The following is a 26120-nucleotide window of genomic DNA, read 5'->3' as shown; positions in this document are numbered from 1 at the left end:
GATGAAGTTTGAGAGGGGTCAAGTAAGTTGTATAGGTAACATAGTAAGTTGGTGGAGTTGGGATCTAAAACCCAATTTATTTGCCTAAAGAGCTGAAGTCCTTATCCATTCTGCTATACTCTTTGTCTAGAAAGATTGCCCTCTTCTATAGGTCCCATACCTATTATTCGCACTGAAGTCACGACACAGAGCTGAGACTACTCTTACTCCTTGTGTTGCTGGGTCTGCCAAGTCTGCAAGGGAAAGGGTGTAATAAGTTCCCTCTTAAAATAAAAATGAAAATTTTATCTTTCAGGCTCAGACATGAACTACATGCTTACCATCAATTCAGATTTTTGTCAATAGGAATGAGACTGATAGAAAGTCAAAAATTAAAAAAAAAACACTTTTGAGAAATAATTCATACACCATACAGTCCACTCATTTAAAGCATACAATTCAATGGTTTATGGCATATTCACAGAGTTGGGTAACCTTGATGGCAATCTAATTTTAGGATATTTTCATCACCCCCAAAAGAAACTCCATGCAATCACTCATTTCCCCCATCCTACCAGCCCTTGGCCACCACTAATCTGTTTTCTGCCTCTGTAGATTTGCCTATTCTAGACATTTCATATAAATGGAATCACACAATATGTGACCTTTTGTGACTGGCTTCCTTCACTTAGCATAACATTTTCAAAGTTCATCCATGCTGTGGCAGATGTCAGTACCTCATTCCTTTTGATGGCTGAATAATAACCCACCAATGTTTACCCCTTTGTCAGCTGATAGACATTTAGGTTGTTTCTACTTTTTGGCTGTTATGAATAATGCTGCTTTGAAGATCTGTGTACATATTTTTGTTTGAATGCCTGTTTTCAATTCTCTTGGGTATATGCCAAAGAGTGGTATTGCTATGTCATATGGAAACTCTATGTTTAACATTAAAACAAACTGGCAAATTACTTTCCAACATGGCCACATCACTTTATATTTTACCCAAAAGCAATGTATGTGTTTCAATGTCTTCATATCCTCACCAACACTTGTTAGACTTTATTATAGTCATCAGTTCAGTTCAGTTCAGTTGCTCAGTCGTGTCCGACTCTCTGCGACCCCGTGAATCACAGCACACCAGGCCTCCCTGTCCATCACCAACTCCCGGAGTTCACTCAAACTCATGTCCATCGAGTTGGTGATGCCAGCCATCTCATTCTCTGTCGTCCCCTTCTCCTCCCGCCCCAATCCTTCCCAGCATCAGAGTCTTTTCCAGTGAGTCAACTCATCACATGAGGTGGCCAAAGTATTGGAGTTTCAGCTTTAGCATCAGTCCTTCCAATGAACACCCAGGATTGTCATCATAGTAGGTATGAATTGGTATATCATTGTGGTTTTGATTTATAGTTCCTTAGTTTTGAGAATTTTCCTGTGTGCTTACTGATCATTTACATATATTCTTCAGAGGAATGTCTATTTTGATAAAAAAAAAAGTCTGCCCATTTTTAATTGGTTATTTTTGAGTCATAAGAGTTCTTTACATGTTTGAATAAAAGCCCAATATTATATACTTTTCCAGTTATGTAGACTGTCTTCTCACTTTCTTGATGGTATTGTTTGCAGCAAAAATGTTTTAAATTTTGATATACTCCAACTTATCGATATTTTTGTCAGTTGTGCTTTTGGGGTTTTACCTAAGTAATCATTGCCTAACCCAATGCCAGGAAGATTTATTTCTATGTTTTATTATAAGAGTTTTATAGTTTTAATACTTACATTTAGTTTTATAATCCATTTCAAGTTAATTTTGCTGTATGGTGTAAGGAAGAGATTCAACTTCATTCTTGTCCATGTGGATATCTGGGTGTCCCTGCATCATCTGTTGACTATTCTTTCTCCATTCTGTTGTCTTGGCACCACTATTGAAAATTAACTGATCATCAATATGAGTATTTATTTTTATACTCTCAATATTATTCTATTTCTTTATATGTCTACCCTTGTGCATATATCATACTATCTTGATTACTGTAGCTCTGTAGTGAGACTTGATTTTGAAATTGAGAAGTGTGAGTCCTCCAGCTTTGTTATTTTTAAAGACTGTCTTGACTATTCTGGGTCCCTTGCAATTCCAAATGAATTTTAGGTTTGACTTTTCCATTTATGCAAAGAAGCCAGCTAGGATTCTCAAAAGCATTCAATGCAATGCTTGCATTGAATCTGTAGGTCAATATGAGTGGTACTGTGATACAAATAATATTGCCTTTCAATCCATAAACATAGGGTGTCTTTATATTTATTTAGATTTTTAAAATGTCTTTCAACCATGTTCTTAGCTTTCAGTATAAAATTCTTATACTTTTGTTAAATGTATTAAGTATTTTATTCTTTTTGATGCAACTATAAATAGAATTGTTTTCAGATTGTTCATTGCTAGTGTACAGAAAGTGAAGTGATTTTATATATCAGTCTTGTATGCTGGAACCTTGCTAAATTTATATGGCAGGTAGTTGTGAGAAGTATGAGAAGAGCAAGGATATGTCTGGATCAGAAAATAATGAGTTGAATAAATAATGACTAGAATGATAGTTACTATGTACTGAGCCTGTTGGTGATAAGTCAGTGCTTCTCATCTTTTAATATGCACATGAATCTCCTGGGAGTCTAGTTAGAATGCAGACTATTGTCAGTGGGTTCTGAATGCAAACTGGGATCCTGCCTTTCTAACAACCTCTCAGTAGATAACTGGTGGCTATCATTTCTTATTTTTAAGCCACAGCAGTCCTGTAAGATACATATTACTGTTTCCATTTTATAGATAAGAAAATGAACTCAGAAGCTGAGGAAATAAGCCAGATTCATAGAAGAAGTGGCAAAATCAGGATTAGAACACAGTTCATTCTAATGCCCAAACTGGGCTCTTTCCACTCCACTACACTGGCTATCTAGAGTAGGAAGAGATCAGTTGGGAGAGGAATAATGTATGGATGGGAGGGGGTGCAAGTAAGCTTTTCAGGGTCACAGGACCTGCCTGGAGTGCATTTGGGTCTGAATTTTGAGGTTATCTTGGAGAACTGATCAGCAACTAAGAGTAAAGGTATGAGACCAAATTATCAGGTAGAAGTCAGATGATACTAGTAGACAGAATTCAGGATTGGAGGAGGTCTACAAATTGGCTCACCTCTGATCAGGATCAACTCCAGAACTGGACTCTGTATACTGCTGCAGTCTACACTTGAGATCATGCCTACTGCTGACTCTTTATGAATTTTCAATTATTGTACTGGGGATAACGAATGGTGAACTATCAGTGCTATCCCTGAGGGGCCAGGGTAAGGGTTTAGAGCTGTGGGTAAGGCTCTGATCATAGGGTTATCTATGAAGGACTATGGATAGGTGACCAAATTCCTTTCCAACACCTTTCAGCAGAATACTAGGGAATTTCCATCACCTTAGTCAAAACACATAAGAATTATTTTTTTGTCCTTAGCACCTTTTATTGAAGCATGACCCTTGATGACAATCTGGCAGGCATTATCAATGTCAGCCAAGAAGGGATTGGTGGAGGACACAAATGCAGAAACAATAAGATTCAGAAAAATAATAGCTTCACATGAGATAGATGCCCCCCCAACAGTTGTACAACAAACACTTGTTCTTTTTCTACAGAAATTGCCCCTGCCCCACCCCCCTCTAAAGACCTACTAATCTGCAAAGAATATAATAGGCTGTTACAGAAATATTACTGGCATAGACAACTCCTTTGGCAAAAACAGTGGGAGACACCAAGCCCCAGACAGGAAGAAGTAGTCCAGAAATGTGCCTAGCTTCCTCCATTTGGGGACTGCTACTGGCAGAAGAGCACCTTTAGGGTGACTGGGGTTAAGGCTGAGGCTCTGGTGCCCCTTGGCAGCTTTTTGGCACATCAGGTGAAACGGAGAACAGAACCTGAATCTGGCCCTTGAAAGTGGCTTTTCATCTTTTCGCCCTCTCTCTTCCTCGGCTTCTGGTCTCTCTCTCTCCCGTTCTGGGGCTTTATTTTCAGTGTCTCTGTCCTTTCTCTTGGGTTCCCCTTGAGTATTTACTGCTCTACCCTGGCTGAGTCTGCAGCTGGTAGGACTCAAGGAGACTCAATTACCCAGAGCCCCTTACATTGATTCCTCTCTATATTTCAACCACTGTACTTACCCATTATCCACTGTGGATGGTATGGGTATTTGAAAGGAGAAGACAGAAGTCAAGACCAATAACTCTGTCTTTAGAGAAGTCCCTCAGCCTGCCTTCCAAACTGCTACTTCCTGGCAGGTGGAGGCCTGAGCCCAAGAAATGAGAACAGGCAATAGACACTGCGTCTCAAGAAATACTGGCAACTTTGTAGTGCTATCACCACAATGAGCCTGCCACATCAGCAGTGTGGGGCATCTGTGCCTGTCTGGTAATTCACCTTTCTCTGCCAAGCTTCACTACTCAATACAGTTTGGGAATTCTTTTATTAAGTGCTTTGGAAACTGACTCTCTGTGTGAAGAAAGCATTCTTGTGCTCTGATTCCAATTTTAGAATAATTGGAGGTAGGATAAGGGACACAAACAACTAGAGTCAATGGTACTTTTTCAGTTCAGTTCAGTCACTCAGTCATGTCCAACTCTTTGCAACCCATGGACTGCAGCATGCCAGGCTTCCCTGTCCATCATCAACTCCCAGAGTTTACTCAAACTCATGTCCATTGAGTTGGTGATGCCATCCAACCATCTCATCCTCTGTCGTCCCCTTTTCCTCCTGCCTTCAATCTTTTCCAGCATCAGGGTCTTTTCAAATGAGTTAGTTCTTCGCATCAGGTGGCCAAAGTATTGGAGTTTCAGCTTCAGCATCAGCCCTTCCAATGAATATTCAGGACAGATTTCCTTTAGGATAGACTGGTTGGATCTCCTTGAAGTCCAGGGGACTCTCAAGAGTCTTCTCCAACACCACTTTAGTCTGATATACTTAAGGTACATTTAAGGTACAATCATTCTAATGCTGTTGAAAAGGAAATGGCAACCTACTCCAGTATTCTTGCCTGGGAAATCCCAGGGACAGAGGAGCCTGGTGGGCTACAGTCCATGGGGTCACAAAGAGACAGACACAACTAGGCACAGCACACAGCATTGTAATGCTGACTACAAAAGCCCAGACCATGGTCATGGTGTCCATGTAAGTGGCCACTCTTTTCCCTGGGCTCTATTCCCAAAAAGTTGTTCTGGCTAAAAAAGAAAAAAAAAATCTTAGAATGATGGGCTACATTGGCCTCATTGCCCTAGTTGCAGGACATCTCAGCCTGCTCACTCTTTGTCTAAAAGCCTGTTAAAAAGAAAAAAGATGGCAATCACAGCCTCTACTCGAAGTACTCCCCCATATTCCTCAACCTTGGCTTAGATAAACCTAGCTTTTTCATAAGCCATTAGCCATCCTGAATAAAGTATAATCCTCCACTTGATGGGAGAATGGCAGGTTGATATTTTAACAGTGGTTCTGATAGCAACAGTGTACTTCAGGACCCCCCCTCCCCCAGGACACTCTGCTGGCAAGGATTCTTCCATTGTTTCCAAATACAATGAAGAGGAAACAGAAGCTAGCAACCAGTATTTGTAGCAGCAGCAGAGTTCCTTGGCAAATTCTTTGGTTGAATGAGGCACCTCTGCTGCTACAGTTAACCTCCAAGGACCCGGAGGAACTCAGCAGTAACTAGAAGCAACGCCTGGGCTGTCTGAGCAGCATTGTACAATATCAAGCATGGGCTCCAGTTAACAAGGAAAAGGGAACTGAGCTGGATAACAGGGCAGAGTTTGGCCACAATTCCTTTCCTGCCATCACTCACCTGGGGGCTTTTCCAGGACATAAAGTGGCTACTGGTGATAGGACCTTCACCATAGGAGCAGCATTCATTATTTGTGTGCCTAAGATCCTGGATTATAACTTGTTCTGAGGGGCTGGCCTTGGCTGGAGCTTCCGGCTATCAGTGAATTTCGCTTCCCTGAGCCAGGCCACAGGCTAAGAAAACAATTAGATACAGGAGCTCACCTCTACGCCTTCCGTAGCTTGGAAATGGTAGAGAAATGAGTGAACCTTTGTCCCTTTCTTTGGTTTCAAGAAAAAGTAAGCAAGAAAAAATTGAAGCCTATTGGGGAACTCTAAGCTCATGGTCATCCAGACTTCAAGGGAAATATAGGGCCAGGCCACAGCTCTGAGTTGGAAGTGAGAACTCCTCCCTCAGACTCCTGTCAGCTATGGTAGGAAGAATTCAAGGCCTTGGTACCCACTTACCTAGCGATGGTAGATTCAGGCTGATCTGCAGAAAATACTTTCTTTCTTGGCTAACTTCCCCCTCTCCAACTCCCCTCTTACCTTATTAGTTTAAAAAAGAAAAAAAATAATAAAGACATAAAAATAAATAAAGTCAAAAGGCCATTTAAAATATAACAATCCCATAACCCCCAATAATAAAACATGTATCAAGAAGTCAGCTTTAGTAGAGCTATTCCCCATAATGTGAAGCCTTTAGGATAGGCACTTGGAACCCCCAGTAATGAAAAGGCAATATGCAACCTGAAGTGGTAAGTCAAAGCCTTAGCACAAGGGGAGGGCCACACTAGCCAGGGCTAAAAATAGGCCTCCTACCCCTCAGTTAGATGCTGCCGAAGGTGGGAGTAGAGCCAGCTTGTTTAAGCATAGCTTCTTCTAGCAGGGTGCCTGGGGATTCTCAACCTTTGCTCACATTCTGTTAAATGCCGTCTATCCGTCTGTGCTTCCTACTGCAAAGCTGCAGTGAGACCCTAAAGCTGGTGGTAGGTAAAGTCCTCAAGACAGTCAGATCTCCTTGGGAAATGTCTGGGCCACAAGCCTTGGGACAGAGTGGAGCTGCATGGGCAACTGCTCTCTGAGATTTCAAAGTCTGGGTGGGTGGTGAGTGCAGGATGCTCCTGGTGTCCTAGTACAAAGAAGAATGAAGGCACTTTGTTGGTTCTGTTGTGGGGTGAGTACTTGGCCGTGCAACCTGAGAAGGAGAGTGTGGTTGTATGATCACACTTTGCTTCAGCTCCTACTTCTTGCTTCTGCACTCTCTCAGGTAGAAGCTTGAGGCCTCCCCAGGCCTTCTTAGCTGGTTGGGAACAGCACTAGGTTAAGGGGCGGTGAGAGAATATGGAACAAACTGCTAACTAACTGCTATCTACTTTGCTAATAAACTGCTAACAAGGACTGAAAACACTTCCCACTGTGGTGGGGCAGGGATGGTGCAGGCAGTCTGCTGGTAGAAATTAGAAATTACTGGGCCCCAGGAGCAGGCTCTCCCTGAGACATTTGAGCTGTTCTTCCCCGAGCTTGATCTTCTCTTCCAGCTCTCGCTGTTCAATGATGAGAGCAGATTTCATCTTCACAAAGTGCTGGTAATCTTGGAGCTGGTCCTGAGGCAGGTAACGGGAGACCATGCCAAACACCAACTTCTCCCGGCGGTCCACATGCTCCTTCAGCTCCTTGGCGTCTGCCAACTGCCCTGTCAGCTGCTGCTTCTTCTCTATCAACACCAACTGGGGAAGCAGAAGACCAGTAAGGGCCATCCCAATCCAGTTATCTGATCAATGCAGTACTCTACCAAGGATGCTCCCACAAACCCACTAGCCCCTCTGCTCAGTCATCAGGTCTAGATTTCTTGCCCTGAAGTCCACCTTCATGCAAAAGCCTTTCCTTTCTGTAGTAAGGGAAGGATAAACACAACAGCAATTTTGGACAGGGGGATGTGTGATCACTGCTTTCCATCTCTAAACTGTTTTTACTCTGTGGACTACCATTGGGGTTGGGGTGGAGGAAGGCTCTGACAAAGTCAGCTGGCACATGTTCCATCTGGTGAAAAACCATCACTGTGATGATGGTTTTCAAAACAGTTTGTGAGTGTGAGAGGATGCATCCATGTGTGTATGCAAAAGCATATGTGCCTTTTACTGTGGATTCAAATTTGTATTCAAAAACCACTTGGACAGGAAGAGGTAAGGCAGTTGAAACGGACAGCCTCCTTATCTCAACTACTTGATACTATTATATTATTACTACCACTGGCAACTAGCACTGATTCAGTATTTACCTTGTTCTAGGCTCTGTTTTAAATTATTAACATAGATTACCTAATTTAAGTCTCACAACCTCATGAGGTAGGTAGTAGGGTCATCCCACTTTTGAAGAGATGGAGACAGGATGAGGTTAGGTGACTTTGCCCACAATCACACAGTTAATTAGTGCTAAAGCCAGAATTTCCACTTAAAAGCCAGTGCCCATATTCTTCACACTATGGTCCACTGCCTCCCAGACTAGCCAAACCTGAAAGAAGGAATCCTGGGAAGAAGCAGATGGCACTTCCTTTCATCCATACCCTGGAGACCTCAACCCTACCTTCTCTTGGTTGGCGTCTGAATCGATGCTGTTGAGAGCATTCTCCACCCGTGCCAGCCGACCAGAGAGCGACAGCAACAGGTTGACTACTTTGTCCAGGTCCCCGATAAACAAACGGTATTTCTCAAACTCATTGGATTTGCAGAGGGCTTTTAGGCTGGCCTCCACCTCCTCCCCAAGGGCAGAATTGGCAGCGATGTCCTCCAGCAGTCCTCGCTGGGCCTCCCGCAGGACAGAAAGTTTTCTGCCAATGCTTTCAATAAGCTGTACCTAGGAGAAATAAAGCAAAGGATGAGAATGGGGACCGACAGAAACAGATCTGTGCCTGGAACATCTGTTTTGAGATTCAAGTCACAGATGGTGGGCTCTACCCTCGTCACTGGAAACAAAGGAAACCTGAGAGTCATGAGCAATTTCAGTTTTCTGGATGGGTGCCTTTTCCCCCATCCCTTCAGATCTGCTAGGAATCTCTGTTACCACCAGACTTCTCGGTGTTAGATGAGTGGTACCCACCAGCTAATTCTCATTTGCCAAATGTAATTCACTAAATACTTGCTGTTTATTAAAAATAGAAAGGAATGTCTGTGAGAGCATAGGTTGGAAAAGCACTGCCATCAAGTATTTCCCTGTGCTTCCTTAATTCTCCTTCACTCCATTTTAGTACCTCTGACGTTGATAGCACTGTGCTAGATCTTCCCCCACTCAGCTTGACTTCTGAGGCCTTTTGGTTAAGACTGGAGTTCTGGAGTCACAACTAGGTTTGACTGCTAGCTCTGCCACTTCCTAGCTAGGTAACCTTAGGTGCATTTCTTTCTTCCTTCCTTTCTCTCTCTCTCTTTTTTGGCTATACCACACAGCATGCAGGATCTTAGTTCCTTGACCAAGGATCAAACTCATGCCCCCTGAAATAGAAGCATGGAGTCCTAACCACTGGGCTGCCAGGGAAGTCCCTAGGTGAATTTCTTTACAGAGTTTCATCTGTAGTATGGGGGTAACTGCAGTACCTATTTCACTGAATTATAATAAGGGTTCAGTGAGATAATGCATGCCAAAGGTTTAGCACAGACTGAGTACTCAATAAAAGCAGCTGCTATTATTATTCAGCCTGGCCTCACCCTATCATCCTAATCTCACTCCTCAGAACCTCTGAGGATTAGCTTCTCACACCATGTTCACAACACTCACTCTTATGTTCGTGATTTGCTTATGAAGTTCTGCCAGCTCTTTATCTCTTCCTTCACTTTGGCTATTCCCATTCTTTTTTTTTTTCTGGATCACGTTTTATTTATTTTTTTAATTTATTTAATTGGAGGCTAATTACTTTACATTATTGTATTGGTTTTGCCATACATTGACATGAATCCGCCCCGTGTGTACATGTGTTCCCCATCTTGAACCCCCCTCCCACCTCCCTCCCCATCCCATCCCTCTGGTTCATCCCAGTACACCAGCCCCGAGCATCCTGTATCAGAGCCCAGCTTTGACCCACTCTCCCTACTGGAAGCTCCTGTCCCCATAACTCCTCCCTCAATTATCTTTTTCTTTTCTAAACTCTTCAGTCTTTTGAAATGAGAACACTTGAGAGTGTAATTTGAAGTTGTTCACTTTTTGTTTCCTGTGTGCATCTGATCCCTCTCCTACTACCGGCTAAGTTTCTCAAGGGAAGCACTAAGTGTGTCTTCTGATTTGTCTCCCCTGTAGGTGTAACCAGTTGTGGAACTGCACTTATGGGAAGGTAGTATGGTAGAGTGGTGTTTTGGAGTTAGAGATACCTGGTGTTCAATTCCACCTCCTCCAAACTGCGTGACCTTGGACAAGATACCCAATCCTACTATGACTTCTGTTTTCTCATCTATAAATTGGAGAAGTGTGTCCCCTGCCCCCAACCCTCCATTGTTGTAAGGGTTAGATGAGATCATAGAAGTAAAATATTTAGTATTGTGCCTGGTACATTAAGTGCTCAATACATATTTATTGATGCTGTTACTACTACTGCTACTGCTACTACAGCTGCTGCCACAATCACCAGGCACTCTGAGCTAATGGATACCTGTCTAGCTGCAAGGCCCTTACAAGAATAGACCTGTCCCAGGTTGCCCCCAGCCTTTGCAGTCAGTATCACATTATAGTTAATGGCAAGGACTCTGATGCCAGACTCCATGGGTTTGAACCCCAGCTCTGACACAAAATAGTGGTGTGAACATGAGCAAATTACTCAACTTCTATGTGCCTCAATTTTACCATCTAAAAGATGAAGTAACAGTAATACTAACCTCATAGTGTTGTTATGTGAATGAAATACATAAATAACATAATTAATACATGCTACATGCTTAGAATATTGTCTCATATATAGGAAATATGCTTCAGTATACGCTTCCTGGCCAAGAACTCTCAGACCATAGACCTGTAGTTATCTAGAGCATATTCCTTTCTAGTCATTTATTTAGAGATGTCCAAAGTGACAAAGGACAAGAGAGCCTGCTCTGGGTCTGGGCCAGTTGTCATATTTCAGAAGCGGTCAAAAGTCAGGAGATCACCATTATCTTAATGTAAAATGTAACAAGTAGACATTTAGGGAAAATTCCAAAACCCACTGGGAATTAAGGATCAATGATATGAATCAGGCAACACAATTAGATGCCAAGAGGCTCTCAGTTATATCCACATCCTCTGCTTTCCCAAACAAAACTCAATGCCAAGGACAAGGGAAGGCTGGGGACCAAACGATCAACTTGGAAAATCACCTACCTAACCCCAGTTCTTAGGTTCCATAGACCTGGAGGAATGAAAGTGGACACAGCCCTTTGTTTCTCAGCACCTGGGCTTTGCAACCTGAACTTCAACTCTAGGGAAAGTGTAGTGGACAGAGCTGTGGAGTCATCACATTCCAGCTAGAGCTGAGTGACTGTTCTGGGATATTGCAGATTGGTGATCTTCCTCACCTATTTTCTTCAGAGACAAAAACTGTCCTAGCCCACCCACAATCATTTCAGTTCACTATCTGCTGTTCTGTTTTGCCATTTCTGATCATTTCTCGCTTCTCCTTGTCAGACATTTATTAGGTTTGCTCCTAATAAAAAGGTCCTGGCTAAGCCAGGAGGAGCCTTGTCATGCTCAGGAAACATGGAATCCAAGGAAGCAGGCATCTGAATCAATAAAACTTTGATTCCACCATGCCTCCTATTCTTTCCCTGACCCTTTGCTTCAGATTGGAAAGTGGTGGGGGTCTCTTGCAAATGGCCTTGAGCTTTTGTACAGGTCGTGTCCTTAATAATAAATACGGGCAGAAGAACAATTTACATTGAGCTCAGATGTCTACCAAGCAGTAAATTGGGCCTTTGAGGTTGCCATGGAAACCCTATTTGCTTATGAAATAAAAGGGGTGAAGTGCTGGGAGGGCAAAGTGATTCCAGGAATTTGATTAGAAACCCACGCTAGGGGTACTTAGTGGAAGAAAGGGGAGGCTTCAGAACAAATGCATCATCTCCATTTATCTATTCCAGTATTTTTAAGAGATAGTTGATTATCCTTGCAAATAAATATTAAAGTTGACTGGTCTATAACTTTTTTTTCTTTTCTTTCTTGGTCAGTCTGTTCTCTCTTCCAGAAAGTTACAGAAAATACAATCAATTTCTGCCATCAGTTAGAGCTCACTAGAAAAAATTCAGATGTGCCTTGGATAACAAGGTATTTAACAAGGCTTGCTTATTTCAGAGTAGAAAGTCAGAGAGCACTGACTTTGAGTCCTGGATTTACCCTTAGTCTGTAACCCTGGGTAACCTGGTCCTCTCCACTGGTAAAAAGAACATAGTAATGTCTACCTTGTGGAGTTGTTTTTAGGATTTGAGCAACACTGTGGTGATGATGATGATTACTATATTATTATTACTGCTATTGACTAGATCAAAAAGAGACTGGAGTTGCATTTGTGAGAAACCCAGACAGGCTATTTGATTTCTATACTGAAGATATAGGAATGCGCCAAGATATTCTGGAGAAGGTAGAAGGCAGGTCAACCTCTAGCCACACTCAAGCAAATGAGGAAAACCTCTAAGGCATGCCAAAAACGTCACCTTTTTTTGAGCCAGTTCGTGGTCAATTTCCTCCTCTCCTAGGCCAATCTCTAACATCTCAGGTTGGTCTTTCAACTTGTTTAACAGCTCTGCTTTGGCCACAGAAATATTGTAATAAGCTGAATAAGAGGTAGGGATCCCTGGGGCCCCTTGAGGAGGTGAGAAGTGCTGAAAATCTTGTCTGTGGAAACAAAAAAATGAACATTTGAGGACCTCTGTTGAGAATCTGCTGACCTTTCTGCTTCTTTATTTCTCCATTTGTAAAATGGGACCCAGGTTCACCAAGGAGTTGTAAAATAAGGAAATAATGGACTAGGAGGGCCTGTTCAAACATAAACAGGCCACCTAAAGGCTCTTTCCAGAAACCAAGTTAAGGCCAACTTGAAGAACTGAGAAGGCTATTTCTACATCCCTGACTTCCACAGCTAGTGAGACTTCCTTAGAGATCAATGGGTTTCATCATTAATACCCAACTAAAATCCAGAAAAAAATAGTCTCCTAAAGTTCTGGGTTTCTGATCATCAATGATTCTCCTTGGTTCATGGTCTCAATATATGGATCCCTAGGAAGGGGCTTCATGGTAAGAACATGTCTGAGACCTTAGCTATTCATCCTTTAAGACTGTTGACCTCCCTCCTACCCAGCCCACCCCCAGGTCTATCTAGTCTGCTGGCTTACAAAGGCATCCCGTGGCTTTCCTGAACACCCTCATCATTTCTTCTTTCTTGGCCGTGCCACTCCTGCTGGAAATAACACCCCCCCCGGCCCCCGCACACAACGCAGCTTTCTCACAGCAAAGAGGTCACCCAGGACCTCAGCAATTGTCACCATGTTGGAGGCTGGGTTTAGCACCCCTGCCAGAGACTTGTCATGGTGTACAACATCTCTCATGAGCTCTTCTGAGATTGCCTGATGTGGCGCAGGTCTTTGGCCTAAGAAGAGATAACATCTTTTCACTTCTGGTATATCCCCAATGGCCCCAGCCTCTTCCACGGTGGCAGCATGAAATGGGAATAGAACAAGCGGTGCCCATGAACTTGACAAGTATAATAGCAAACCCTGTTGTCTTGGGTTCACTGAAGCCTGCAGGGTTGAGGTGCTGCTTATCCGAGCCCCAGCCCATGAAAGAGAACTGCTCCTCAGGAAAGAAGTAGCTCTGGCTCCATGCTGGTTTGGGTTTGGACTCTTCCACCATCAAAGCTTCTGGTCTGATGTGAGGAAAGAAATGAAAAGAAATGCTTCAGTGTTAGGGTTCAGTAATGGAGAGGCAAATAATTCCGTCTGTGGTTTATGTAAGGGGGAGACCCATACCCACTATGTTCTTGCTGCCTACCAGCCACCCCACCCTCCACCTGTCTGTGTCCCTGCCCCTTCACTAACCTCTACCAATTTGAAAGGAAAAATAGGAGAAACTCATTAGTCATTTTTGCAGCTATTTGCAGCTCTTAGATAAAGGTCAAAAATAATGGGTAAAAGGCTCCACAGCTATTTACTGATTCACACTATGCTGTCTCCTAACTCATCATACAAAGGAAATTTAGGCATGCCGATATTCCTCATCCTAGGTATTCATTTTATGTGTAGGTTTTTAAGCTAATAGCATGGATAAAAGACCGCTACTAGCTAATATTCACATAGTGCTTACTATGCCCAGGAGCTGTCCTAAGACGTGTGTGTGTGTGTGTGTGTGTGTGTGTGTGTAAATATAGATATAAAATGTAATGTTCACGACAACCATTTTACACATAAGGAACATGAGGCACTGAGAGGTAAAGTGACTTTCCCGGGGGTCATCAGACAGTAAATGGCAAATTCAAAACTTAGACCCAGGTGACCTAACTCCAGAATCTGTGCTTTTAGTCACGATATTATACTGCCAAAGGGACAACTTGACATCATATAAAACCCTGCATGTAAGGAATTTTCTGGCTGGATTATAAGTTAGCAGGGAAGAGAGAATGTTCTAGAGGGAATATGAATGTATGAACTTAGGGAATTCCTAAAAGAATTATATAAGAAAAATATTTAGGGCATGTGTGTGAGTTCAGAGTTATGAAATACTGAAAGCAAGCACAGAAGTTTTATTTTTTTAAAGGATGCAGCTATACATCAGTTATATATGAATAAAACTAGAGAAAAATTTTGAAAGTGGATGTGACTCAGTTCCCTACCAGACATGGTCCTGTACTATATTATAGTGTATCATACCAGGCACTGCGTTCTAGGCTCCTTTCCTCATTCACTCCATTAATAGGGCAAAGGTTATTAGAGATCTATAAGATCATAATCTGACTTTGATAACAAAATTTGATACAAAAAGCAGATCCCTTCTCCAGACCACTGAGAAGAAATGCATAGAGTCCATAAAGCAAACTATACCTGTACTTGAATCAGTTATTAGATTTAACCAACACTCGATAATTCCACTCACCTGCTTCTATGTGTATCCTGACATTTTTTAGCAAAAGAGTATGTGGGTTATAGAGATACTCTAGTTTAACTTGGCTGAAATTAGGGTGTCTTTTTTTTTTTACATTTTAGATTCAAAATATTACACATCTACTTGCCCCTAGTACTACTTTCTCTTATAAAACTTTAAAGACACTTCCTGCTGGGCAGAACTCTGTGCTCTCTGAGGGTCTGGAATAGGATCTTCTTGAGGAGTTCCTGGGGTGATGCAGTGGGCACAGTGAGCCAGACAATTTAGGTTCTGGCTACTTATGATCTTCTGAAACTTACTTTATATCCCTGTGCCTCACTTTCCTCATCTTAAAAAATGTAGGAGACTAAGCGACTCACTGGAAAAGAGTCTGATGCTAGGAGGGATTGGGGGTGGGAGGAGACGGGGACGACAGAGAATGAGATGGCTGGATGGCATCACCGACTCGATGGACATGAGTTTGAGGGAACTCTGGGAGTTGGTGATGGACAGGGAGGCCTGGCATGCTGTGGTTCATGGGGTCGCAGAGAGTCAGACATGACTGAGCGACTGAACTGAACCGAACTGAATGGTATCTATTTCATAGGTTTGTTGTGAAGGTTTAGTCAGTCAATACACAAAAGTGCTTAGAACAATGCTTGGCACATAGAGAACAGGCAATGAAATATTAGCTATGTTGGGAATGATGTTGTTCCTTAAATCTCTATCACTCAAAAAAGCATATATAATTGATTTTTTGCCACCACAAGCCAGGTTTTTGTGCAAATGTTTCCCCTCACATCCCACAGTCATTAAGAAAAAAACAAATCTGTGGAATAAGTTATAAAATCCCTAGTACTAGCAATTTCCTTCTCTCTGGACAAGGTACCACAGTGAATGGAAGTACATAGAAGAGGAAGAACGAGGAGGCTGGCAGGGGTAAGCCTGGGGCCTTTAACTACTACCTCTGGTGCACATTGTCTTCTAGGAGATATGAGGTCTAAGTGAAGCCTGGCTACTGCAGGAACCAGAGCTCCCTGAGAGGGGCTGCCCAGAATGGCAAAAGAAGCATAGATTTTAGAGTCAGATCTGGCTTTGAGTCTTTTCTGTGTAATTCAGAGTTAAGTAGTCCCTTATTTTACTCAGCTTTAGTTTCCTTATCTGTCTCAAATAAGCACAAGGGCTCATAGGGTCATTGGGAAGATTCAATGAAATAATAGATATAAAATGACAAGCAGTGTCTGGCATATAGCATATGCTTAATACATGTTCATTCATTCATGTATTCATTCTCTCTTCCAAAATATTAAGTGTCGGTTATGTGCTATGTTTTTTTGGGCTCCAAAATCACTGCAGATGCTGATTGCAGCCATGAAATTAAAAGACGCTTGCTCCTTGGAAGGAAAGTTATGACCAACCTTGATAGTATATTAAAAAGCAGAGACATTACTTTGCCGACCAAGGTCCGTCTAGTCAAGGCAATGGTTTTTCCCGTGGTCATGTATGGATGTGAGAGTTGGACTGTGAAGAAAGCTGATCGCCGAAGAATCGATGCTTTTGAACTGTGGTGTTGGAGAAGACTCTTGAGAGTCCCTTATACTGCAAGGAGATCCAACCAGTCCATTCTAAAGGAGATCAATCCTGGATGTTCATTGGAGGGACTGATGCTAAAGCTGAAACTCCAATACTTTGGCCACCTCATGAGACGAGTTGACTCACTGGAAAAGACTCTGATGCTGGGAAAGGTTGGGGGCGGGAGGAGAAGGGGACGACGGAGAATGAGATGGCTGGATGGCATCACCGACTCTGTGGACATGAGTTTGAGTGTACTCCGGGAGTTGGTGATGGACAGGGAGGCCTGGCGTGCTGTGATTCATGGGGTCGCGGAGAGTCGGACACGACTGAGCGACTGAACTGAACTGAACTGAACTGATGTGCTATGTTGGCTTGCCGCCTTTTCCCTGCTGTGATAGATAACAATCCACAGTCACTCTCCACAAAGCTTCTTTTGTGTATTTTCAAAGAATGGGGTTTAATAGAATATTCAGTTCAGTCGCTCAGTCGTGTCCGACTCTCTGCGACCCCATGAATCACAGCACACCAGGCCTCCCTGTCCATCACCAACTCCCGGAGTTCACTCAGACTCATGTCCATAGAGTTGGTGACGCCATCCAGCCATCTCATTCTCTGCCGTCCCCTTCTCCTTCCGCCCCCAACCTTTCCCAGCATCAGAGTCTTTTCCAGTGAGTCAACTCGTCGCATGAGGTGGCCAAAGTATTGGAGTTTCAGCTTTAGCATAGAATATTAGGTACTTATAAAATTATTAGAAGACCTGGAGCACAGGATTTTAGAGTAGCCTTAGCTATTCAAGGAGCTACAATTTCTATCATAATCAGCGAGATGGGGAATCAAGTGGTCAATATTAGAACTTGGGTTCAGGATCAAAACCCCATCTGTGTTGTATTATTAACTTTGGGCTACATCACCATTGCAATAAATAAACAACCTAGAAATCTCATTGGGTTAAAATGATAAAACCTTATTTCTTACTCATACAAAGTTCACTATAGATCATGGAAACTCCACGATGCTCTCTAATTACAATAAGAATGCTTTCAGATAGATGGGCAGCTTGAGAAAGAACCATTAGAGATCTGATAAGAGATTTCCATGTCTGGGAGCCAGGCCCTGTAAGTGCTGGGCTTGTGGCATGTGAGGCTGGAAAACTTCTTAGCTAGCTCCAGATATGGAGAAGGCAATGGAAACCCACTCCAGTACTCTTGCCTGGAAAATCCCATGCATGGAGGAGCTTGGTAGACTGCAGTCCATGGGGTCCCAAAGAGTCAGACATGACTGAGCGACTTCACTTTCACTTTCATGCATTGGAAAAGGAAATGGCAACCCATTCCAGTGTTCTTGCCTGGAGAATCCCAGGGACGGCGGAGCCTGGTGGGCTGCCGTCTATGGGGTCGCACAGAGTCGGACACAACTGAAGCAACTTAGCAGCAGCAGCTTCAGATAACCAATTAATGGATTTGTCCATCAGTAAAAGACACAATAACAAGGTACTTTTAATAGCAACAAAACTCAGGCAAGTTCCTTCTATAATGTTATTTAAGGAAAGTACTGAAAGGATAGACACCTGCCCCTTATCCCCACCCTCAGCAGAGAGTGGGTGGCGCTCTCTGCAGGAGGACTGGCAGCACTCAAAGTCAAAGGTCTTTTGTTTTGGAGCACAGAGGACAACCACACGGTGTGGGGCATGCTCCTGAGCATTGGCACGGTGAAGGGAACAGTTCTCCAGTCAGACTACACTCCTGCTTCAGCCTCTCTGCCCAGACAGTTAACTCTGTCAACTACCACTTTTGGTAGTACCATTTGCTCACTGAAGCAAATGCTTCAGAAGAAAGAGGCAGAGGAAATAAGGGTGGGGTGATGAATAAAGTGGAAGGTGAAAAGAATGCCTTTGGCTGTTGCAAGGAATGGTCAACCCCAGGAACACCTTTGATACTGGGCACAGGGGAAGAGTTTAGAAGCCCAGGCAGTCAGGTTGTGAGCTGGTGATTTATTCTAGAGAGCAAGCAAAAGAAAAGGCAGAAGAGGACTTGAACCAGGCTTCTGGAAAAGGCAGCAAAGGTTTAATGCCTTCTCCCTCAGGGGCCAGAAACTGATGAGTACCTTAAAGACAAACTAGAAATGATAAATACAGTATCTCAATAGTGTTATTTAGGGATAGGGTCAGTCGCTCACTTAGTCACTCCGACTCTTGTGACCCCATGGGATTCTCCACACAAGAATACTGGAGTGGGTAGCCATGCCCTTCTTCAGGGGATCTTCCTGACACAGAGATCAAACCTGGGTCTCCTGCACTGCAGGCAGATTCTTTACCGTCTGCGCCACCTACTGAGCACCTACTATGTGCTAAGCATGGGGCTATGTCCTTTATGTGGATTATCCTCATTCTCGCAAGAATCACGTGAAATAGGTAGAATCATGCCCATTTTTCAGGTGAGAAAAAATGAGACTTGGAATAGTTTAATTGACCAGTCGAAGGTCATACAGCTGGCAAATGGTGGAGGTGTAATTCAAACTCATGCTGCCCCTCTTCAGGGACCTAATGTCTTTCATAAGCACTTACCTGGAATCAGTGGTCTCCTGCTCTGATGTCCTCCAAAGCCCACCAATGCCATAATAACAAGGGGGTTGAGCCTTTTCAGCTTGAGATCCCAAGTGATCCCTTACTGGAGGCAAGAAATCGCTGGAACGCAGAGCGAAGGATTCTGGCTCTGCTGGGAGGCTTTGTGAGCCCTGCCTCGGGGCCTCCAGGTGCCCAAAGGCTGGAAGCTGGGGCTGGTCCAGGACCTCCTCAGGATGGAGGGCACCAGAACCAGTGGTTTCTGAACTGAAATACTGGGGTGGTAGCTCCTCCTCCTCTCCCGCTTCCTCCTCTTCTTCCTCCTCCTCTACCCCTTCCTCCTCCTCTTCTTCCACTTCCTCCTCCTCCTCTTCTTCCTCCTCTTGCTGCTGCTTTTGCTGCTGTTGCTGGGCTGCACGGAAGAGCCTGTACTTCTCCCAGTTGGGAGGAGGAGGGCGAGGAGGAGGAAAGGCCTTCTTCCTGGCACCCAGAGCATCTGGCTGGGTCTCATCAACTTTGTTGAAGAGCTCCTTCCTATGCTGCTCCCACACCTGGGAGCTCTGAGGATCCAGGGTGATGTGGCTTTCTGAGAAGGCACGGCTGCGCAGCGGGCGAGGCATGGAGGCTAGGGAGCTCTCCTCTTCATAAACGGAGGTTTCCTCTGTTTTTTTGGAGGAGTGCTTAAAGTCTCCAAGGAGGTCAAGAGAAGAGACTGCTCGGTAGCTTGACAAGTCCAGTGCTGGGTTCTCAAGGCAAGGATGGAATGGGGTTGCCCATGAAAAGCTAGCCTTGGAATGAGCCATTTCCCTGCAAAACAGCAGATGAAGGCTGGATAAGATAAGCACACTGCAGATGGTCCCATAACTTTAGATAACCTCGTTTATGTAAATTTTAAAATGGCAACAAAACAATATAATATAGGTAGTAAATGTAATAATATTAGTAATACTAATATATGATATATAACACTGACAGCTAACATCTAGGTGCCAGACACGGTTTTAAGCGATTTCCATGTCTTAACTTCTTTAATCCTCACAACAAGCCTAGGAAGTAGCTATTATAATTATTGTCCTGATTTTATGACTAGGGAAACTGAGTCATAAGCAGATTAAGTCGTTGTTCTGGGTCACAGAGCTATTAGCAATAAGTGGCAGAACTAGGATTTGAACATGGAGAGTCTTGCTTCAAAGTCTGGACATACACACCATCCCACTCACTCAGATTGAATGTGCTGTGTTCTGGGGCTTGCAAGTGTAGTTATCCTGCTACATTTGTTGTTTTTGTTTTAACTGTGAAACATTTCAAATGTTTAAAAACATACAGAGATTGCTATAATAAATATTCATGTCCCCACCTACTGCCCAGAATTAGGATATTTTAATACGCTGCCATCTATGTTTCATGATTTTTAGTTTTTAAATTTTATTTATTTATTGCTTTGACAATACAGTGCAGCATGTGGGATCTTAGTTCCCTGACCAGGGATTGAACTCATGTCCCTTGCATTGGAAGGCAGAATCTTAACCACTGGAACACCAGGGAATTCCCTGTGGATTTTTAAAATAATAATACCCCTTTGTTTCACCCCCTATTTCTATAACCCTGCTGCCTCTCTACATGCAAGCTATATCATGAATTTGGCATGTATACTTTTTGTCCATGTTCTCATGCCAAAAATCATCAAGCAGGCCATTCAGAAATATCTGCTATTTTGGATTTTAAATATACCCTTCTAATGTAATTCAAAACAGAATTTTCAACAGGAATTTTTAACTGTAGAATTTTTTTTTGTTAACTTGCAAAATAAAGAAGGATACAGCAATCCCCGTTTATCCACCGTTTCACTTTCCATGGTTTCAGTTACCTATAGTCAACCACAGTCCAAAAAATAGTAAAATTCCTGAAATAAACAACTCAAACCTTTTAAATTGTGTGCTATTCTATCTGTCCTGCTCCATCCTGTCCAGGATGTAAATCATCCCTTTATCCAGTGGATCCCACCAATTAGCCACTTAGTAGCTATCCAGGTTATCAGATGGACTGTCACAGTATCACAGTGCTTGTGTAGAAGTAACCCTTATTTTACCTAATAATGGCCCTAAGGCCCAAGAGTAGTGATGCTGGCAATTTAGATCTACCAAAGAAAAACCATAAAGATCTTCCTTTAAGTGAAAAGGTGAAAGTTCTTGACTTAATAAAGAAAGGGAACAAATCATATGCTGAGGTTGCTAAGATCTGTGGTAAGAATGAATCTTCTATCTGTCAAATTATGAAAAAGGAAAAAAAATTGTGCTCATTCCGCTATCATACCTCAAAGTGCAAAAGTTGTGGCCATAGTGCATGATAAGGGTTCAGTTAAGATGAAAAGGCATTAAATTTGTGGATACAAGACATGAATGGAAAACACATTCTGGCTGACAGCAACGTGTTGCACCAGAAAATATGAAGCCTATATGAAGACTTCAGCAAGGGATCCCCTGAAATAAGTGACTACTGTAAGTAAGGGACAGTTATAAAGACTCAGGAATAGGTTTGTACTGAAAAACATAAAAGTTACTAGAAAGGCTGCATCTGCCAATGAAGAAGGCACTGCCATGTTTCTGGCAGAGTTGAGAAATTGATCAAGGAGAGAGACAGAATTCACATAACTTTTATTGTAGAATATTTCTATAACATTCTATTGTATTATTAATTATTGTTGTTAATCCCTTACTCTGCCTAATTCCCCTTGGAAAAGGAAACGGCTACCCACTCCAGTATTCTTGCCTGGAGAATTCCATGGACGAAGGAGCTTGGCAGGTTATAGTGGGAGTCTTAAAGAGTTGGACACAACTGAGTGACTAACACACACCACCCAATTAAACTTTATCATAGGTATATATGTATAGGAAAAAAACATAGTATATATAGGGCTCAGCACTATCCGTGTTTTCAGGTATCCACTGAGGGTCTTGGAATGTATCCCCCACAGATAAAGGGGGACTACTGTATAATAAAATGTATACTTTGCGACAGAAGAAATGGGAGTTAAGTAAGGCATTAAGCATGATATAAAGCAATTGTAATTAAACCAGTGTTTTACTGATTAATAGAATGGAATTGAAGTCCAGAGATATATTTAATATCAAACTATAAAAATGTATGATTCATCTCCATAACAAGAAGATAAAGATTTATTAATATATTTTTGAGACAATAGCAGAGGAACAGTGTTATTTGAAGCTGCACCATATATTATATATCAAAATAAATTCCAGATTCAAGAGTTAAGGGTGTGTGTATGTGTATAAAATTTTAATATATGTGTTATATATGTATATATTATATACTTATAAGAAAAAAACTATCAGAAAACTTAAAAGCTGTCACTTGTGAGGTGAAATAAGAAATTCTCATCTTGTAATAGAAAAGTATATTTCTATATATACTATATTTCTATATATTTCCCAAGGAAAAGAAGTCCAGGTTTACTTAAATATGTATAAAAAGTCAAACTTCGGTATAATAAAGAATGACCAAAGCAAAGTACATCTCTTTAGTCTCAGAGTTTGAAGAGTTAAACTCTCTAAGCCAGAAGATCTGGTTTCCTGCTTTAGCCTGTGAGCAATCAGCATCATGCTAAGTACTGCCTCGTGACAGGAAATTCCAGCAGTTGAATTAAACCATCAGACAGAATATCCATTCAGTAGTCATGTTGGAGCCTGAAAATATTTCCTTAAAAATAATAATACACATAATGGTGGCCAAAATGTGATAGAATGGAAAGCAAAATCTCCTTCACTCCCCTCATTTCCAGTCCTCATCCTGGCTAGCTCATCCCTCATGTGGATCAGAAATTCACAGCCACACATTCCCCATTCTCTTCTCATTTGGACCTTAGCCCACCTCTAGTTTCTTAACATTATAAAAATTCCTTGTGTACAAACTGTTCCACCTGGCATTTCCCCTCGTCAAGAAACAAACAAACAAGACGGTGAGTGGGAAGTAATAGGATGATAAATGCTATCAGTCAGACAGGCCTTTCCTGACAGCCTAATCAAAAATAGAGACAACTTATCCTTAATTATCCTTTTTCTGTTTTGTTTTTCTCAGAGCATACATTCCCACAAGGGCAGAGATCTTGTGTGTGTCATTCATCTGATACTTAGTGCCTGGCACATAGTAGGCATTCATAAATATTTAATAACTGAGGTAATTAAAAAATTCCAAGGGCCATGATACTCATATAATTTTTAAAATGTTGAATTAAAGGCAAAAAGTAGTAAGACAAAGAAGGGCACTATAATATTAACGATTAAAAAAGACAAGATCTAATTATCCTGAATCATTATGTACCAAGTAATATAGCATCAAAATTCATAAAGCAAAAATATAGAAATTGTATAGGTAGAAGAAAGCAGAAACAAAATATGAGACTGTTTCAGCTGATGACAGATATGATAGTCAAAAGACAATGAAAGAAATCTAAATTTCTTCATATACCCAAAACAGACTCTACTTTCTTTTCAAGGGCCCATTAAAAAATTTTTATTGACTACATATTAAACCAAAAAGTAGAAGTAGAAGAGCTACTACTGTAGCTCAGGCAGTAAAGAATTCGCCTGCAATGTAGGAGACCCGGGTTCTGTCCCTGAGGAGGAAAGATCCCCTGGAGAAGGAAATGGCAACCCACTCCAGTATTCTTGCCTGGAGAATCCCATGGATAGAGGAGCCTGGAGGGCTACAGTCCATGGGATCACAAAGAGTCAGACATGACTGAGCGACTAACACACAGACTTGTATCTAGTTACAATACAATAACATTAAAAATTAATGAAAAACAAATATTTCTAGCACATAGAAAATGAAAGGGAAAAAATATCCTCCACTCTAGTCAAAAAGGAGACAATCTAAAATTGTAGACTACCTAGAAAATGAAATATATCAGAAGTGAGAGGATATGGATGATTAAAGCAATGGTTTAAAAAATGATAGTCTTAAATACTTACATTAATACATAAAAACAAAATAAATGAATTATGCTTTCAACAAAAGAAGGTTAAGAGCCACAAAAATAGAACTAAGCAAATAAATCTAGTGGCAGAAATTAATACACTAGAAAACAAATGTTAGAACTAGTAATTAAAGCCAACAACTTTCTTTAAAAGAAAAAACCATAAAATAGATTATCCATTTGCTAATTTAATTAAAAGCCCTAAATGCACAAAATTATAAATGGACAAATAACTACAGCTACAGACTAAATGAAAAGAGTAAGAGAACACTTTGATCTACTTTATGAAAACAAATTTGAAAACTTAGAATAGTTTTCTAGAAAAATAAAAATTACCAAAACTGATTGCTGAAAATATCTAAACCACCAGTTACCATAGGAAAAAACATTGATAAATTTGACCAAAAAATAGCATACTCCCATGTGAGTGAAGTGAAAGTCGCTCAGTCTTGTCCGACTCTTTGCGACCCCATGGACTGTACATTCCATGGAATTCTCTAGGCCAGAATACTGGAGTGGGTAGCCTTTCCCTTCTCTAGGGGATCTTCCCACCCCAGGAATTGAACCCAGGTCTCCCACACTGCAGGGAGATTCTTTACCAGCTGAGCCACAAGGGAAGCCCCATAGTCTTCCCATGGGAAGGGAAGCTTCCCATGGTCTTGTGTTAATTCTGAAAGAAAGTAAAAGTGTTAGTCACTCAGTCATGCCCAGCTCTTTGCAACCCCATGGAGTGCAGCCCACCAGGCTCCTCTGTCCATGGAATTCTCCAGGCAACAATACCATACTGCAGTGGGTAGTCATTCCCTTCCCCAGGGGATCTTCTTGACACGGGGATCAAACCCGGGTCTCGAACCCGGGTCTCCTGCATTGCAGGCAGATTCTTTACTGTCTGAACCACCATTGTTAATTCTACGAACCTTAAGCATCAGACAACCCATATGCTATTTACTCTTTCTAGATTTTGGAATCTAGAGAATAAAGGGAGATGAAAAGAATACTGTATAACGTCAACACCAAAACCCAGTGACTAGAACATACATAAAGGAAAACCAGAGATTATTTTCATTGAAGAATACTAAAACAAAACTCACCATTTTGCATGTAATCACAGAAATATTAGAACATTAGTAGATATAAGGAATTTATTAATAAACTGCCAACACATATTAAAGGTTCAAAAGACCCTTTCTGAGAAGGGTACATGATCCACAAGTTTGGAAATCACTGGTCTGGGGCAGTTGCTCCTAATCAAAGTAGCTCTTAATTGGAATTACCTGAAGATGTTGTTTAACATGCAAATTCCTTGGCTCCACCTCTAAAAATTGAGATTTAATACCTAAAGAATCTATAAACAACTGCCCCAAGGGATTCTAATATCAATAGTTCAGGGGCCATACTATAGAAACAAAGATCCAGGGTGAAAAAGACGAGAGTGTTGTGGTTTGGGGGACGAGGTTTGGGGATAGAGTTACTTGTTCCAGTTATATAGATGGATTCCCATCTATATATTATGTGCCCCAACCCTCAGCACACACATTCCTACCTTCTGTCCTTGCCTCTCCCACTTTTCCCCACGTTCATCTCCAATCTAGATCTTATGAGATGCAGGTGGTGAAAGCAACATCTCCAAAGGCTCTAGCTGGGTCAATGTCCTGCAGCTGTGGTGAGAAATAACCCTGCTCTGTGATAGTCATTAAATTTACTACTCTTTCCTTCCCAGGGCACAGGGAAGGCAACAAAGCAGAGTGGAAAGAACACAGTGTTTAGAAAGACTTGAGTCTGACTTCCAGTAAAATTAAAAAATCTGTCTCCAGAACCCAAAAGTTTTGTGACCTTGAGCAAAGTTTATTTATCTCAGTTTCAGTAAAATATCTATCTTACAAAGCTGCTGTAAGGATTAACCATATAAAAAGGACTTAGCAATGATGCTAGGTACATGTAAAGGTGATTCATAAATGACAGAACTACGCTATTCTTGCCTGGAGAAACCCATGAACAGAGGAGCCTGGCGGGGAACAGTCTATGGGGTCACAAGAGTCGGATATGACTGAGCGAATAACATTAGGATACTTATTGTTAGAGTGAAGTCACTT

General features: G+C 41.9%; 1 protein-coding gene across 3 annotated transcripts in view; it reads right to left on the bottom strand.

Moving 5' to 3' along the window:
• Positions 1-499: 499 nt before the first annotated feature.
• The window catches only part of SHROOM4 (shroom family member 4), a 256710-nt gene continuing 231089 nt past the window's right edge, over positions 500-26120 (bottom strand). For 2 of the 3 annotated variants that reach the window (XM_055393847.2, XM_055393846.2), the window contains 5 exons: positions 19035-19838; positions 13536-13685; positions 12478-12658; positions 8402-8671; positions 501-7545 (listed from right to left, as the gene is read on the bottom strand). In XM_055393847.2, coding sequence (XP_055249822.1) covers positions 7276-7545; positions 8402-8671; positions 12478-12658; positions 13536-13685; positions 19035-19838 — 1675 coding nt within the window. In that variant the 3' untranslated portion in view covers positions 501-7275. Of the gene's footprint in view, positions 7546-8401; positions 8672-12477; positions 12659-13535; positions 13686-19034; positions 19839-26120 lie in introns of all 3 variants that reach the window. The other variant, XM_055393845.2, reaches the window with a different exon arrangement.

Source organism: Moschus berezovskii, chromosome X, assembly GCF_049115385.1.
Source record: "Moschus berezovskii isolate FMDL1 chromosome X, NW_MosBer_1.0, whole genome shotgun sequence".
Classification (NCBI taxonomy): Eukaryota; Metazoa; Chordata; class Mammalia; order Artiodactyla; family Moschidae; genus Moschus; species Moschus berezovskii.
This window is presented reverse-complemented; position numbering and strand designations above follow the sequence as displayed.